At 40.1% G+C, this 15,070-nt stretch overlaps 1 protein-coding gene across 24 annotated transcripts in view; it reads left to right on the top strand.

The window, feature by feature from the left end:
• The window catches only part of beta-Spec (spectrin beta chain), an 80,621-nt gene that overhangs the window by 49,845 nt on the left and 15,706 nt on the right, over positions 1 to 15,070 (top strand). For 6 of the 24 annotated variants that reach the window (XM_089735012.1, XM_089735008.1, XM_089735010.1 and 3 more), the window contains 11 exons: positions 215 to 419; positions 1,637 to 1,831; positions 2,696 to 2,875; positions 3,521 to 3,765; positions 5,409 to 5,632; positions 6,826 to 7,022; positions 9,238 to 9,969; positions 10,152 to 10,308; positions 11,795 to 11,857; positions 13,145 to 13,267; positions 13,836 to 13,979. In XM_089735012.1, coding sequence (XP_089591138.1) covers positions 215 to 419; positions 1,637 to 1,831; positions 2,696 to 2,875; positions 3,521 to 3,765; positions 5,409 to 5,632; positions 6,826 to 7,022; positions 9,238 to 9,969; positions 10,152 to 10,308; positions 11,795 to 11,857; positions 13,145 to 13,267; positions 13,836 to 13,979 — 2,465 coding nt within the window. The remainder of the gene's footprint in view (positions 1 to 214; positions 420 to 1,636; positions 1,832 to 2,695; positions 2,876 to 3,520; positions 3,766 to 5,408; positions 5,633 to 6,825; positions 7,023 to 9,237; positions 9,970 to 10,151; positions 10,309 to 11,794; positions 11,858 to 13,144; positions 13,268 to 13,835; positions 13,980 to 15,070) is intronic. The other 18 variants (XM_089735017.1, XM_089735015.1, XM_089735027.1 and 15 more) reach the window with 13 other exon arrangements.

Raw genomic sequence — 15,070 nt, 5'->3', positions numbered from 1 at the left:
CCGAGTTTAGCATTTCATTCTTTGTATACACTTTAGCCACATAATTTTACTTTGTATATTTTAATTTCCTTATTTTATAATATTACTGGTAAAATTTTTAATGGGAGAGTAACCTAAGCTTGGTATGTTTTAACTTATTTAAAGCTTGTAGTCAAGTTGATATAAGATTATTGTGATTGAAGAAGAAATTTGAAAATGAGATATTTCTCCACAGTGAACAAATTTCCGTGAAACAATCGCAAGTAGACAAGTTGTATGCAGGACTGAAGGACTTGGCTGGCGAGAGACGAGCCAAACTTGATGAAGCTTTAAGATTATTCCAACTATCCCGCGAGGTCGATGACCTTGAACAATGGATCACAGAAAGGGAACTCGTCGCCAGCAGCCAGGAGCTGGGACAAGACTACGATCATGTCACGGTCTGTTTAATGTTTTTTGAATTATCTGACTTTAATACCGGTGGTAAGGTGTATTGTAAGCTCACACGTGTAAACCCTTCTATTCTGCATATTACTACTATGCAATAGTCATATGTTCCCGTTTGAACGGGGGAAAACTGGGGGTACAGGCAAGCGTGCAGCAAAACGAGTGGCTAAATTCATGTCTATGGGTTTCAATAATCACTTAACAGAACGACTGAGCTAGTCCATCCATTTATAGTAGAATTATTTTGTCGCTGCAGTTTGGGTCATAAAAAGTCGGAGCGGTGAAGCGAATATTTCGCTCTCTCTTCCACTCACAAGCCTTATGAACGGGCATAGTGATGCGCATTATTGTTGTCGATAAGCGTTATCGATAGTGTATTTAGTTTTGTCATTTAGTGGGTTAGTATAAAAATGAAAGAAAAAATCACTAATCGAACACTTAAACCTCATATCGCCGCAGCAACTTAACGAGAACGGCAGAAATTAACACTTTGTAACTTTTCGGGATTTATTCTTATTTCAGTGAAAATTTTTAACACATTGTTGATAACAACACGTGCAATTATTATTTTGAATAAATTCTGCCGTTTTGATACAAAACAAAGGAGTAGCCATTGTGTCACTAAAGAAATTCAGAGAACGAATGCATAAAAACACATTTCTCTTCGACATAATGTACTATAATTTGCAGGAAAGTACAAATGACATAACATAACAATGTCTCACCACCCTTCGTATACCACCCCGCCGCCGTGTACCTGCCTTCGATGACTCATTTGTTTTTATCGATAATGGCGTTGTGCCCGCGCAACATGCTCACCGCCCTAGCCGGGCTTATGTTTTATGACCCAAACTGCAGCGACAAAATAATTCTACTATAGTGCAATATAAATTTGTACAACAATTTCAGGTGGTAGGACCTCTTGTGAGTCCGCGTGGACCACCACCCCGCCTATTTCTGCCGTGAAGCAGTAATGCGTTTCGGTTTGAAGGGTGGGGCAGCCGTTGTAACTATACTTGAGACATTAGAACTTATATCTCAAGGTGGGTGGCGCATTTACGTCGTAGATATCTATGGGCTTCAGTAACCACTTAATACCAGGTGGGCTCTGAGCTCGTCCACCCAACTAAGCAATAAAAAAAAGGAGCTGCAACATACATTTCATAATTCACCTCGTTTAACACATTTATAACGTTCGTTTTGTTTGCAGCTGCTGTGGGAACGCTTCAAGGAGTTCGCGCGCGAGACCCAGTCGGTGGGCTCGGAGCGAGTCGGCACGGCCGAGCGTATCGCCGACCAGATGATCGCCATGGGACATTCTGACAACGCCACCATCGCGCAGTGGAAGGAGGGCCTCAAGGAAACCTGGCAGGACCTTCTCGAACTCATCGAGACCAGGACACAGGTATTATAATAGAATATCAAGAAGATTTACAAGCCTATAGTATTTACGTTAACGTCATTTACAATTAACTTATAGGATCGTATCATTTGTTTAGTATTGACACAGAATGCTGTACCATTAGTCTGAATTCGAGTTTAGCTCCAAGACAATATCATTGTTAATCTAATATATGCGAACATGAGTCTGGGTATTCTTATCCTAACTTGATGCCCTTAATTGATTTATTATTTATGTCAAGCGTTCGTCGTTTATTTAGTGAGATTTGTGTCGAGCGGTGTTTTTTTTAATAAGTATAATACTATATAATACAGTACCCGGCGATAAATATTGCACATCGACCGTGGGAAGAGCGTAGGCGTTATACCTACATCGCACATTACCTAATTGACATTTAGTCTCCATAGATACCGGATCGTTAGTGTTTCATCGCACACAGGTAACGCCTACAACAAAAAGAAAATTTGACGACTCTTTTGAAGTATCGATGTGCAATATTTATGGCCTGGTACTGTATATAATATTATATATTAAGCCCTATATCCAGCATGATATGGACATGTGATGCGTAGAGAGAAGATGCATGTGACTAGGAGATGTATGGAAATGGTAGTGCAAGGTAGAGGGGGAAGAGGTCGACCGAAGAAGACATGGATGGAGTGTGTGAATGACGATATAAGAGAGAGAGGAGTGGGTGTTGAGATGACGGCTGATAGAAGAGAATGGAAGAGAAAAATTAGCTGTGCCGACCCCACCTAGTGGGATAAGGTGGGGAAAAAGAAGAAAAAGTAGCCCTATATCCAGCAAGAGAAAAAAAATGATAAAAAAAGTATGCGTTCCTAATGCATGTTTTTCTATTATTTGAAGATGTTGGCGGCGTCCCGCGAGCTGCACAAGTACTTCCACGACTGCAAGGACACGCTGCAGCGCGTCAACGAGCGCGCGCGCGGCGTCAGCGACGAGCTCGGCCGCGACGCCATCAGCGTGTCCGCGCTGCAGCGCAAGCACCACAACTTCATGCAGGACCTCACCACGCTGCAGCAGCAGGTGCCGCGATTGACCTAACTTCATACAAAATAGATGAGCAACTGGGGAATTAAAAAAAAAAAATTGACATTGAAGTTCATGTTTCGACTGAAACAATATCTATAATAATAATTTTGTTGATTCGAGCAATTTTACAAGGAAGAAACGACCTTATGGTGTTTTGAATGACACGACTCGTAATTTTGTTTGAACTTCGAATACTAGCGGTAGGCAGCGGCTTGGTTCTGCCCCTGGCATTGCTGAAGTCCATGAGTGACGGTAACCACTTATCATCAGGTGGGCCGTATGCTCGTCTGCCTGTTCGAGCAGTAAATAAATAAAACGTATAATAACGCATATTTCGAAGATTATTTAAGGACAAGTTCTCAGAGTTTTTTATTTTTATTTTTTATTGCTCAAAAGGGTAGACGAGTTCACAGCCCACCTGGTGTTAAGTGGTTACTAGACATCTACAACGTAAATGCCGCGACCTAACTTGTGATATAAGTTCTAAGATCTCAGTATAGTTACAACGGCTGCCCCGCCTTTCAAACCGAAACGCATTACTGCTTCACGGCAGAAATAGGCGTGGTGGTGGTACCTACCCTTGCGGACCCTAGAGTATCAGGTCATAGAGTAGAGTTGTGAGGGAGCCGCCCGCTGCAGGTGGAGTCCATAAAGAGCGAGTGCTCGCGGCTGGGCGCGTCGTACGCGGGCGAGAAGGCGGCGGAGATCACGCGGCGCGAGCGCGAGGTGGCGGACGCGTGGGCCGCGCTGCAGGCCGCGTGCCGCGCGCGCCGCGCCAAGCTGGAGGACGCCGACCGCCTGTACCGCTTCCTCAGCCAGGTCCGCACGCTCACGCTCTGGATGGACGACGTCGTGCGACAGATGAACACCGGCGAGAAGCCCAGGTACGCGCCGCCGCTCCCACTCAAATCAAATCAAAAATAATGTATTCAACATAAATGAAAGAACACACTTGTTGAACATCAAAAAGAACTACCGCCAATTCACAAAAACTAGCCTCCGTCCTGAGAAGAACTGGCAAGAAACTCAGCGGGCATGTCTTTTTTTCCAATATTAGATTTTAAATATTCATTTTTACAGTAAGTATTATAACGTAACAATTATTGCAATATTGAAATGCCCAGAGCGAGCAACTCATTTCCACTTTGTGCAATCTTCTAGATAATCATTGACTTTATAGTAAGCTTTATTGCACAGATGTTCTATAATAGTTTTCTTAAACCTATGTATATGTAAGTTCTGAACATCTTATGGAATTTTGTTGTACAGGCGCACAGACAGACACCCGAGGCTCTCACTCACTTCTCACATCACCCTTTAACCCATGCATCAGCCCTCTGAGTTTCTCGCCGGATCTTCTCAGCGGGCCGCGATTCTGATTCGGTAGTAGATTCATTCGCGAAGCAATTGCTCTTGCGTTGTTAGGTGTCCTTCAGGGGCTCTCGGGCAGCTGTTAGCAAATCCCACCCCTCCTGGCTGAGCTTTTGCTCGGCCACCTGTCCTGGTGAAACTGGAAAGGCCTTCAGGCCCACCAATATCTTTCAATCATAAAAAAAATCACCCTCTAAACTGTTCTAGCTACTTGCTTGCATTTATTTATTTATTTACTACAAGGAAAACCAACAGTCAACATAAACCTCATCAATATAAACCAATTAAAACACTAGAGAAACAAAAACATAGAAACAAAAAAAAATATTTTTTAATCAGCAAGCAAGAAACAAAATAAGCAAAGGAGAAATACACCACAGTAATTTAAATGTACGTTTATATATAAATGTCACAAATTAATAAAAATCAGTTGTGCTACACATCACCGGCACATGACCCCGCACCCTTTATTCCGTCATCACCCAGAAAAAATCGGGCACTAAGCTGATATCTCACCCCCGTGGTAGAGGAATAAAATGGAGCAATATTGTTGTCTAGTGAGCGACCTAGACTCCATTTGACTCCATACAGAAACGGGTTGTTCGGATGATCGATAGTCCTGCTCTCGCGGATCGGTTGGAACCTCTGGGTCTACGAAGGGACTTCGGTTCTGTGTGTTTTATGCCGTATGTTCCCTGGGGAATGCTCTAAGGATTATTCGAGATGATCCCCTCATCTCCTTTTTATCATCGCGCTTCCCGCCATCGGAGCAGAGTTCATCCATATTACCTGGAACCGCTGCGTTCATCGACAGTGTGTTTCCAAAGATCTTTTTTGCCACGTACCATCCGGCTATGGAATGAACTCCCCTTCATAGTGTTTCCCGAGCGCTGTGACATGTCCTTCAAACGAGGCTTGCGGAGAGTACTTAATGGTAGGCAGCGGCTTGGCTCTGTCCCTGGCATTGCTGACGTTCATGAGCGACGGTGACCACTTACCATCAGGTGGGCTCGTCTGCCTACAAAGGCAATAAAAAAAAGTCGAGCCGCAAGCTCGCCTGTAACTATGTTTTTTTTTTCTTTATGTTTATTGCCCTTGTAGGCAGACGATGTATGTTCCAACAAAGTCCAATGCTCACCACGGAAGCGATCCACAGAGACGTGAGCGGCGTCGAGCTTCTGATGAACAACCACCAGTCGCTGAAGGCGGAGATCGACACGCGCGAGGACAACTTCTCGGCCTGCATCTCGCTCGGGAAGGAGCTGCTGGCGCGCCAACACTACGCCTCCGCGGACATCAAGGAGAAGCTGCTGCAGCTGACGAATCAAAGGAATGCCCTGCTGCGACGCTGGGAAGAACGCTGGGAGAACTTGCAACTCAGTAACTAATGTTTTTATTAAATAAAATCCTTAATATTTCGAATTTTAAAACTGTGGTCCACGATTCTTGATTTGGAAGAGTACTCGTGTACATCGTGTGTATTTTGCATAGTTACTGGTGGTAGAACGACTTAAGTCTGCACGGGTAGGTACCACCACCCTGTCTATTCCTGCCGTGAAGCAGTAATGCGTTTCGGTTTGAAGGGTGGGGCAGCCGTTGTAACTATACTTGATACCTATATCTCAAGGTGGGTGGCGCATTTACGTCGTAAATGTCTATGGGCTCCAGTAACCAATTAACACCAGGTGGGCTGTGAGCTCGTCCACCCATCTAGAAATAAAAAAAAAAGTCAATTTAGTAATTAAAAAAATTGTTTTTATACATTGCAACCTTAATAATATAATGATTCTGAATATAACGACGTCCTCGATTTAACAAATTCTTTGTTATTCCCTTGAATTGTCCATAATGTAAAATATTATATATCTTTACATTGCGAAGATTTCTTGCGAACAACCTCATTATAACGAATTTTCAACTAACAGGAAAAGTGTAAAAATACCTCTAATTAACAAATTTTGTCAACCCAAAACTTTCATATAACGTTTCCCACCAACGAACCAGTCTCGACAGGTTTGAAAAAAATTATTACCTACCTAATTGTTTTTAAATAGTAAATGCATACAGTAATTTGATAAAAATGTGTTATCATTTATTAGTTGAAGTTGTTCGTTATAACGTAATGTTGTGGTGAATAGAACAATTTTTTTGTATCTCGTTATAACAAATGTTAGAACAACCTAACCTTAATCTAACAAACTTCAGTTTAACGAATTACTTGATATAACGAATATTTAGGTACTTGTTCCCTTCCGGTTTGTTATATCGAGGTTGCATTGTATAAATTACGATGTGAATTGCAACATATTTGTAGTTATTTTATGACAAAAAAAAACTATAGCGATTTCGTAAGTCATTAATTTAGTTTAATATAAAAAGTATTTAGCCGACTTAACCTAATAGGTGTATGTATGGCTCTAATAAAGAATAAAAAATAAATAAATATTCGTTTCCTTAAATTCGGGAGATGATTGTCTAAAACAATTCACTTTAAGCAGTATTATAACTCGAATCGCCCTCACGTTTATGTGAAGTTCGATATTGTGATCGTTTGATTTTTGCGTCCCGTGCAGTACTGGAAGTGTACCAGTTCGCTCGCGACGCGGCCGTGGCGGAGGCGTGGCTCATCGCGCAGGAGCCGTACCTCATGTCGCAGGAGCTGGGGCACACCATCGACGAGGTCGAGAGCCTCATCAAGAAGCACGAGGCCTTCGAGAAATCCGCAGCGGCACAGGAGGACCGGTTCAGCGCTCTGCAGCGACTCACCACCGTAAGTGTAGTGAATAAACGGAAAAGCAATGAGTTCAAATTAAGAAAAAGAGTCCACGTGGCCTAAAGGATAAGACGTCCGGTGCATTCGTATCTAGCGATGCACCTGTGTTCGAATCCCGCAGGCGGGTACCAATTTTTTTCAAGTTCAGTAGGCAGCGGCTTAGCTCTGCCCCTGGCATTGCTGAAGTCCATGGGCGACGGTAACCACTCACCATCAGGTGGGCCGTATGCCCGTCTGCCCGTCTGCCTACAAAGGCAATAAAAAAAAATCTGATGAAATACATACTTGACAAAGGTTCACGATTGACTTTTACGGTGAAGGAATAACATTATTAGAAGGAAATGTATAATTTGCGTAATTACTGGTGGTAGGACGCCTTGTGAGTCCGCACGGGTAGGTACCACCCTGCCTATTTCTGCCGTGAAGCAGTTATGGGTTTCGGTTTGAAGGGTGGGGCAGCCGTTATTACTACACTGAGACCTTAGAACTTATATCTCAAGGTAGGTGGCGGCATTTACGTTGTAGATATCTATGGGCTCCGGTAACCGCTTAGCGTCAGGTGGGCCGTGAGCTTGTCCATCGATCTAAGCAATAATAAAAAAAAACAAATTAAATGTAGAATTGGTTTATTGATTTATTTGATGTTGTAAAGGGTGCTTTTGTCTTGTTATTCCGGTGTGGGTTGTACAGCTTGTCGGTTTGGTTGTGAATTCACTTAAATACTGTCGCGTATAATTAATTAACATAATTTGTCGTAATTAGCTTATTTGAATACCGGTACATTGAAACATCGCATCGAGTGCCCGAATTGAACGCGACGACATATGTTACACTAGTTAATTATCCGCGTCAGCTTAAATAGATGTGTAGAATTGCATTTCAACTATGAATGCATCTCTCATTTGTTATGCACGTGTTTTTTGTTCATTGGAATGTGAATTGTGTTTTCTTTGTATTTTAGAAAGTATTTGTGCGTTAAGTACTAGTGATTCATTTTATTTAAGGGCATTTATAAGAGATCGTCCGTTGCACGGTATGAGCAAACATAAAAAAATTGTGTTAATATAACACAACTCTATACCTTGTAACACATCCAATTGACAACATTTCAATATTCCTATTAAACTAGATAAAATAGAAAATCCGGGCGCTCCGAATTCAAAAAGGCGTAAGTCTCCAAATGACGTCATCTATACGGTTACGTAGTGAAACTTCCCGACCCAACATAGAACCTTGTAGAATTAACTTCAGAGCCCAGTGTGAATTTTTTAACTTGTCGATCGTGTAAAAGTTAACTCAAATTTGTATGGAGTTGGAACAGCGCTCCCTAGCGGCAAACGTAGGGGTACAGTAAGAGAAATCTGTATTTTCTGTGTTAAAAAAAATGAAGGAAAGACTATTAGTATAGATTTATTTTATTCTAATAAAATTATTAGAATTTATAAGATCTATAGAGCTTGCGAAATTGCTCGATAGACCGACGGTCCAAATATTATTTATTGCCAGGAACTTGTATATATATGTATTATATACATACTTATGAACATTTCGTTAACACAATTGAAGTTTCAATCAAATATCTTCTATTCTATACTGTTTACAGTCCTACTGCTACAATACCAAAGTACAAATTGCTTAGTTTCTCTTTGAAGTAAACCTATAAAAATGTATTATAACATTTTGATTAAGTAATTCGAACGCCATACGTCACGAGCGCTTAGACGATATCTGTAAGACAACTTCTAAATCAATATTATCGGCGATGCTGTCCAAATTCGTTGTTTTATTCTCACATATAAGCGGTAGTAGAGTTGAGAGTGAGAAAGTTATCATTTTATCTAAATAAGATGTTTAATTTAAACGTCTGTATGTCACAAATATGGCAGTCTGTATGGCAGCTATAATAGAAAAAGATATATAGGTCCCCTGCGATACAAGCTGCGCTTAGTGCTGATGCCCTTGGGAAATTCTATTTACATTATAAATTGATTGGAAATAAATTAATGCTTCAAATAAATAAATAATGATCAAAAAACAGAATTAAATTGATTATTGAAGTAAATTGATCAAGAAATAGTTTTTGAATATTAAGAATAATGAAATGTTGTCAATTGTATGTGGAATAGTTCATATATACCGTTTCATCATTAAGTTTCTTTAAGCACCTTTTGACTATTCTATACATACTAATTCATTTCTTATTTATCACTAGCTTGAAAGGCGTGAAGTATCACTATGGCCAAAAGAACAGCCTTGGGACGCATGTGACGAGTCCGAGTTTGTCTATCACCACCCCGCTCCCTCCTTCACGAAACCGCCCCTCACACTGACCATAGAACAGCACAGTCCCCAAGTGGGTGAAGTAGTCAGAGAGATCATAATCAACAGCGGCAAATACCAGTTGCCAGAGAAGTTCAAAGTTAAAATCGTCAATTCGGATTCTTCGAGTAATTCGATTAAAAAAAACGAATCGTTTTTGTGGAACGTCGTACGGAACAGCCTCTCCACGATATCGGAGTCCAGCTCGGCTCCCATGTCGCCCGCCACCCCGGACATATACAGCTCGGTGTTCTTCATGTACACGAACGAAAGGGAAAAGCCTGACGATCGTTTATCTTGCATCGACTTCATATTGTGGGAGAGACTGTTCTATCAGGGCGTGTATCCGAACGTTTCATTGTTGAGATCGAAAAGTAGTTCTTCGAAAAGTAGTATAAAACGTGTTTTCAAGAGGTTATCGAAGAAAATTAAACCGGTTGATTCTGAGCTCAGCGGTGAAGTAGCCGTTTTGTCGTTGCCCGGTCTGAGCGAAAGCAACGACGTGATTAACGATCTGGGCAAAGAGGTCAAAAACATTCCATTGAGTTCCTCGCTCCCGCTCCTGTCCCAGACCAGACACTTCATTGGTCCCGAAGGTGCATGGTACTTTAACTACTTAGATGGTGTAAGTGTGGTGATTGGTCTTTAAAGCGTTCGCTTCGCTTTTCGCATGTGCACGCATCAAAAATTCTGCTTTCAACAGTTCGGTACTGTCTATTGCACGCTTTTAACTGATTAAATTTTGAAAGTTTTGATTGTTGATATAATGAATCGTAAAAACTTATAATTGCACTGTTGTAATTCCAGTTCGAAGTGAAAGAGATGAAGCGTCGTCAGGAAGCGGCCGAAGCGGCGGAGCGCGAGAAGCGGGAGCGCGAAGCCGCCGAGGCCGCCGCCGCCGCCGCCGCCGCGCAGGACGCGCTCGACCGTGCCGACACGCCGCATGAGCAGCCCGCCGCCAACGGTAACCGCCCTCCCGTACTCTACCGCGCCGCCCGCTCTAGGGCTCTCACCCATTCAGTAATTAACAGTGTTATCAACCAGTGGTCGGAGTAGGTAGATTGATTTTATATACTTGCGTCAAGATATTATAATATGGACATGACATTTTATCCATAATGATTATTTTTTAAATAGAAAAAATATATTTTTAATCCTCATCGGATACAATTTCTATATTTATGAGATCAAGTAACAAAAAGCTCTGTCTAAGTTTTGTCTCATACTGTAATTTCTAATTCAACAGCAAGGGACAAAATACCGGGTAACTATCCCAAGGCGTTTTTGTATAAAATAAAATACTGATTTCTTTCACCATTAGCTAGCACTGATAGTGTAGATTAATATTATTAATACGTTTTTTACCTTAAACACAGATTCATGCTAATTTCAAAATTCCAGAACAAATATCACAATAAATATGAAGTTCCGGTATTTTGAAGGCATATCCATATTATCCTCTACGTTTGACGTCAACGACCTTAAATCAACCTACCTACTCCGACCTCTAGTTATCACACATGAACTCCTTACAAGGACATGCTATTAAAATATAAGTCCGTGTAACTAAAGCGGACATCGATTTTTCTACTGCGTCACAATCGAAATTCCGGTTGGATGGGTGAAAAGGGCTTCGACTCATATCTCTAGATGGGTCGTGATCAATGTTATGAGGGTGATGAGCATTGTTTGATGAGCACAGCAACAAAAGTCGCTGCTCGCGGTGTCCAGGCGGTCACACGATTTGATTAGTTCTAACTAAAACCAATAGGTATTATGAAATATCATGGTATCAGGTATGGACGATACCGAGTCGCATACACGCATGTTGATAGAGATAAACATGTCTATTTTGATGTATATACCGTTTAAATGAGTCTTAATTCGAGATGGTCCACCCGTCATCGTCATCGATTAATATGAACCTTAATACATGACGTCAGAGTTGAACAAGAGTTATAGTATTGAAGATAGTAATGTTGATGATAATTACCGAAAGCAATCAAAAACACAGAACAGAACTAATTCTATCAAAATTAACATCTCACTCGGTCACATGAATTGCAATGTAAGCACGCATGTGTAATGTCTTCAGCACACTTTAGTACTATACGAATCTAAACGATATTTTCCACTAACTTCCGCCGTAACTGGCGGATGCTGCTTGCATTCTACAATAATTTTAATTAAATCTCGGCAGTTCTACATGATGAATCGAACTTTAAGGCAACGACATAAAGCACAAAATTTACTTGCTCACGGCAACGCTTGCCGCTTTGTGTGCTAATAATATTACGCTCTCATGTCGAGTGCTCAACGATAAACGTCCTTATTTCCATATCAAGCTAGGGTATAATTTCGCGTATTCGCCATCGGTCGAGCACAGTTTATTATTATATTATAAGGGCATTTATTTACCGATGTGTTGTCCCACACATGCACCCGCGTAGTCGTAAGGAGAACGTCCACTAAAGCGGCTGAGAAGGCCCAAGAGCGACCCCATTCCCAGCCAGGTAATAAGAGCGCTTGTTTATAAACTTGACAGATGTATAGCATCGCCAGGCGGTTGGCATGAGCTTCATTGTACGGTAGTTGACGGGTGTATTTTCAATTTTGTCGGGTAACACTGCGCTCATAATACGCCACTTTTATTAAGGGGGGTTTAGAAATAACTGTGATTAAATGAATTTACAGCTTTATACCAGCTTCTGACTGTCGGTATTATTTTCTTATTAGTGTTTTTTATTTGTAGGACACCCATTTCAATTTTAATAGGTTATTTTGATAACGTAGTTTAAATTGAGCACTTACTTGCTGCACGATTTGTATGTACATCTCACATTGGTTACACACTGTTTCCTTTCACTGCAGAGGTGATGGTTTATTTGTTTCATCACTTTAATCTCATCATCCATCATAGATCCATTAATTTTAAAATTCACACGTTTCATTCATATGTCTTTAGATTGTTTTTTTTTTTCTTATTTCATGTCTCACACGTTCATCTTTAAAAACAAAATTGAAGTTTTTACGTAACATTTTCCATATGTCCACCATAATAAGTAATAAGCTAAATACGGTGATGGTTTGATACTGTGTCTTTTTCATGTCTTCCTGTCTCTTTGTATTTTATATTTACGCTAGCTAGTGCAATTAAGTGTTTACTATAAAGGAGCTGATTAAAAAAAAAAAATGAAGGTAGGTGTATCTATTTCATGTACTATTCTATTTCATAACTTGCTTATATACATTTATACATACATATATCAATATGTGCATGGCTTTTAGCTTCTTGTGCGTTTATAAATAAAAGGATTACGTTAATTGTAAACATTTGTAGTCATTCAATTGCTTATATTTCATGGTGAGGGATAAGGTGCTGCTTAGTCATTTGAAATAAAAATTATTCGGAACTGGAAACATATTAAAACCTAAATTTAATTTAAATAAATTTTAACTCAAATAATGCAAAAGAATGTAGCATGTAATGTTTATAATTTGACTATGCGAGTGTATTTTTAACTTTTTTTAAAAGTACATTTATAAATATAATATTTTTTATATCTACTCATTTTGTAGTAACAAAATACGGTAAAGATACTATTCAGGACATATTAATATTAAAATTTTAAATCATTTCGACAAGCACTCAAAGCTGATGTAGTTGGACGTGAGTGACGGAGGTTGTAGTCCATGGACCGATGCGCGCGCATAGTAATAGGACGCATGTAGAGTTAGTAGTTGGCATGTCCCAGCACGTAGTGTAGTCGTAACTAGCACGTAGTTGTGTCGGCATGCAGAGGCGAGTTCCGTCCCGAACCCCGCCGCCCTCGCCGCCCCCGCTGACCCCGCCGCCCCCGCACCGCCCTCCCCCCAACAGTCCACGTCGAAACCAACACCGGTTAAACCCGCACGCCTCTCCAGTGAGTATCCCTATACAAATCAATATTTGGAACAATCGAGTTGTGCTTTAAATTTGAATAATTCACAAAAAAAATTAAATTTTTATTTTAGTTCTTTCTTAGAATTTGTCTGTCTCATTATTCTAATTTGAATCACAGCTCATGTAAGTGAATGTTTTTGCTTTAAAATGAGTATTAATGTTGAATAACGATGTAGAATGTTCGTTAACTTCTAATGCATGTTATTAAGTATAAATTAACATCTGTGTTTTTGTACCGTACAATAAATTTGTTTAATGTAAATTTTATCAAATTCCTTTGGAATGAAAATGCTTTTGTTTTCGCTGCGATCAGCAACTTTTGTTTTGTGTTGCTTTGAAAAAAAATTTTTTTTTTGTTTCATTCCTACCTCATTCCCGTTTTGATCCGTAAATCCTGTCATGATGCACACGATGTTATTCAAACTTGTCCAATTCGGTCTTACTACGAAAAAAAAAAAAAAAAAACGCATTACCCAACCATGATCCTCTTCCTTTGCCCCGCTATGCCGCTGAAATCCCCTACCACTTGCCCCGGATTCACGGATTAGCCCCTGGATCGAGTTCGTCGCCCGCCACGCCTTCGAGTTCCGGTAAGGTGAAGTCGCGGTCGCGAAGCAAGTCCCCCTTCAGGAGCTTCAGGTGGCGCACCGCCAAGAAGCTGATCGCGGGCTCCCATCATAGCGACGACGAAGGTATAAAACGTGGCTGCAGAGTGTCGCGGATGGAAATTAAATTCCTTTAAGAACCTATAAAAAAATTATGTTTATACTCGTAGTAACTAATATTTTCAATTCATGATAAGTACATTATTTGACAATTAAAAAGAAATTAGTCTTACTTGAAGGAACGATTGGAATAATTTTAGACAAACATAAATAATAAAGAAAACCATGTGGATATGCCCTTTATATCGAAGAGTGATAGGCTGTTTGGCATAAGCGATATTTTTGCAACTTTGCAGTAGAGTAATTTGAAATCTAATATTTTCAATTGATGATACATTTTATTTGACAATTAAAAAGAAATTAGTCTTACTTGAAGGAAAGATTGGAATAATTCTAGAAACACACAAATAATAAAAAATGTGGATATGCCCATTAATATCGAGGAGTGATAGGCCGTTTGGCTTTAGCGAAATTTTTGCAACGTTACAGTAGAGCCATTTGAAAAAAAATATCTATAAAAACCTTATTTAGCTATTTGAATAGAGTAAAACTTAATTGAAGATCAATTAAAAGCATCGAATTATTGATGCTAATACTAAATAAAAGTGCACCTTTAATAACAAAGATAAATGTCGCATGAACCAATAGCCTTCCACCCTTCGCTATTATGCCAACTATTGTAAAGTTTGAAATATCTTAAAAAGTATTTTTTATATTATCCAATATTCCATCCGCGACAACGACCCGCCACTTCTGTGGAATGTCCGCGTCTCCAGCTTTGCGTGTGCTGTTGTGTTGTTAGCGCATGTTAATATAAGTTTAGCGACGTTGCAATAAAACACAATTTTACATGAACGACTTTCACTGCCTTAAACAGGAACATGCTTAAGATAGTTTCGTATCAAACCTATCATCACGAGATCGTAAATGTATAACGATGTCACCGGAATCAATATCGAAGGTATTATATTTAAGGAACGATTTTCATGGAAAAGTCCTAATTTTTTTATTCGCAGCCCCCTCCCCCAACCCCCCCCGAGTCTTAGGGGAGTACACGAACGTCGATATTATCGCATTTTCATCGATTTCTATTATTCTGATGTCGTCGTGTGAGCGTG

Source organism: Bombyx mandarina, chromosome 18, assembly GCF_030267445.1.
Source record: "Bombyx mandarina strain Sakado chromosome 18, ASM3026744v2".
In the NCBI taxonomy this organism is placed as follows: Eukaryota; Metazoa; Arthropoda; class Insecta; order Lepidoptera; family Bombycidae; genus Bombyx; species Bombyx mandarina.
The sequence above is the reverse complement of the archived record's forward strand: the minus strand, read 5'-3'. Positions and strand labels throughout refer to the sequence as shown.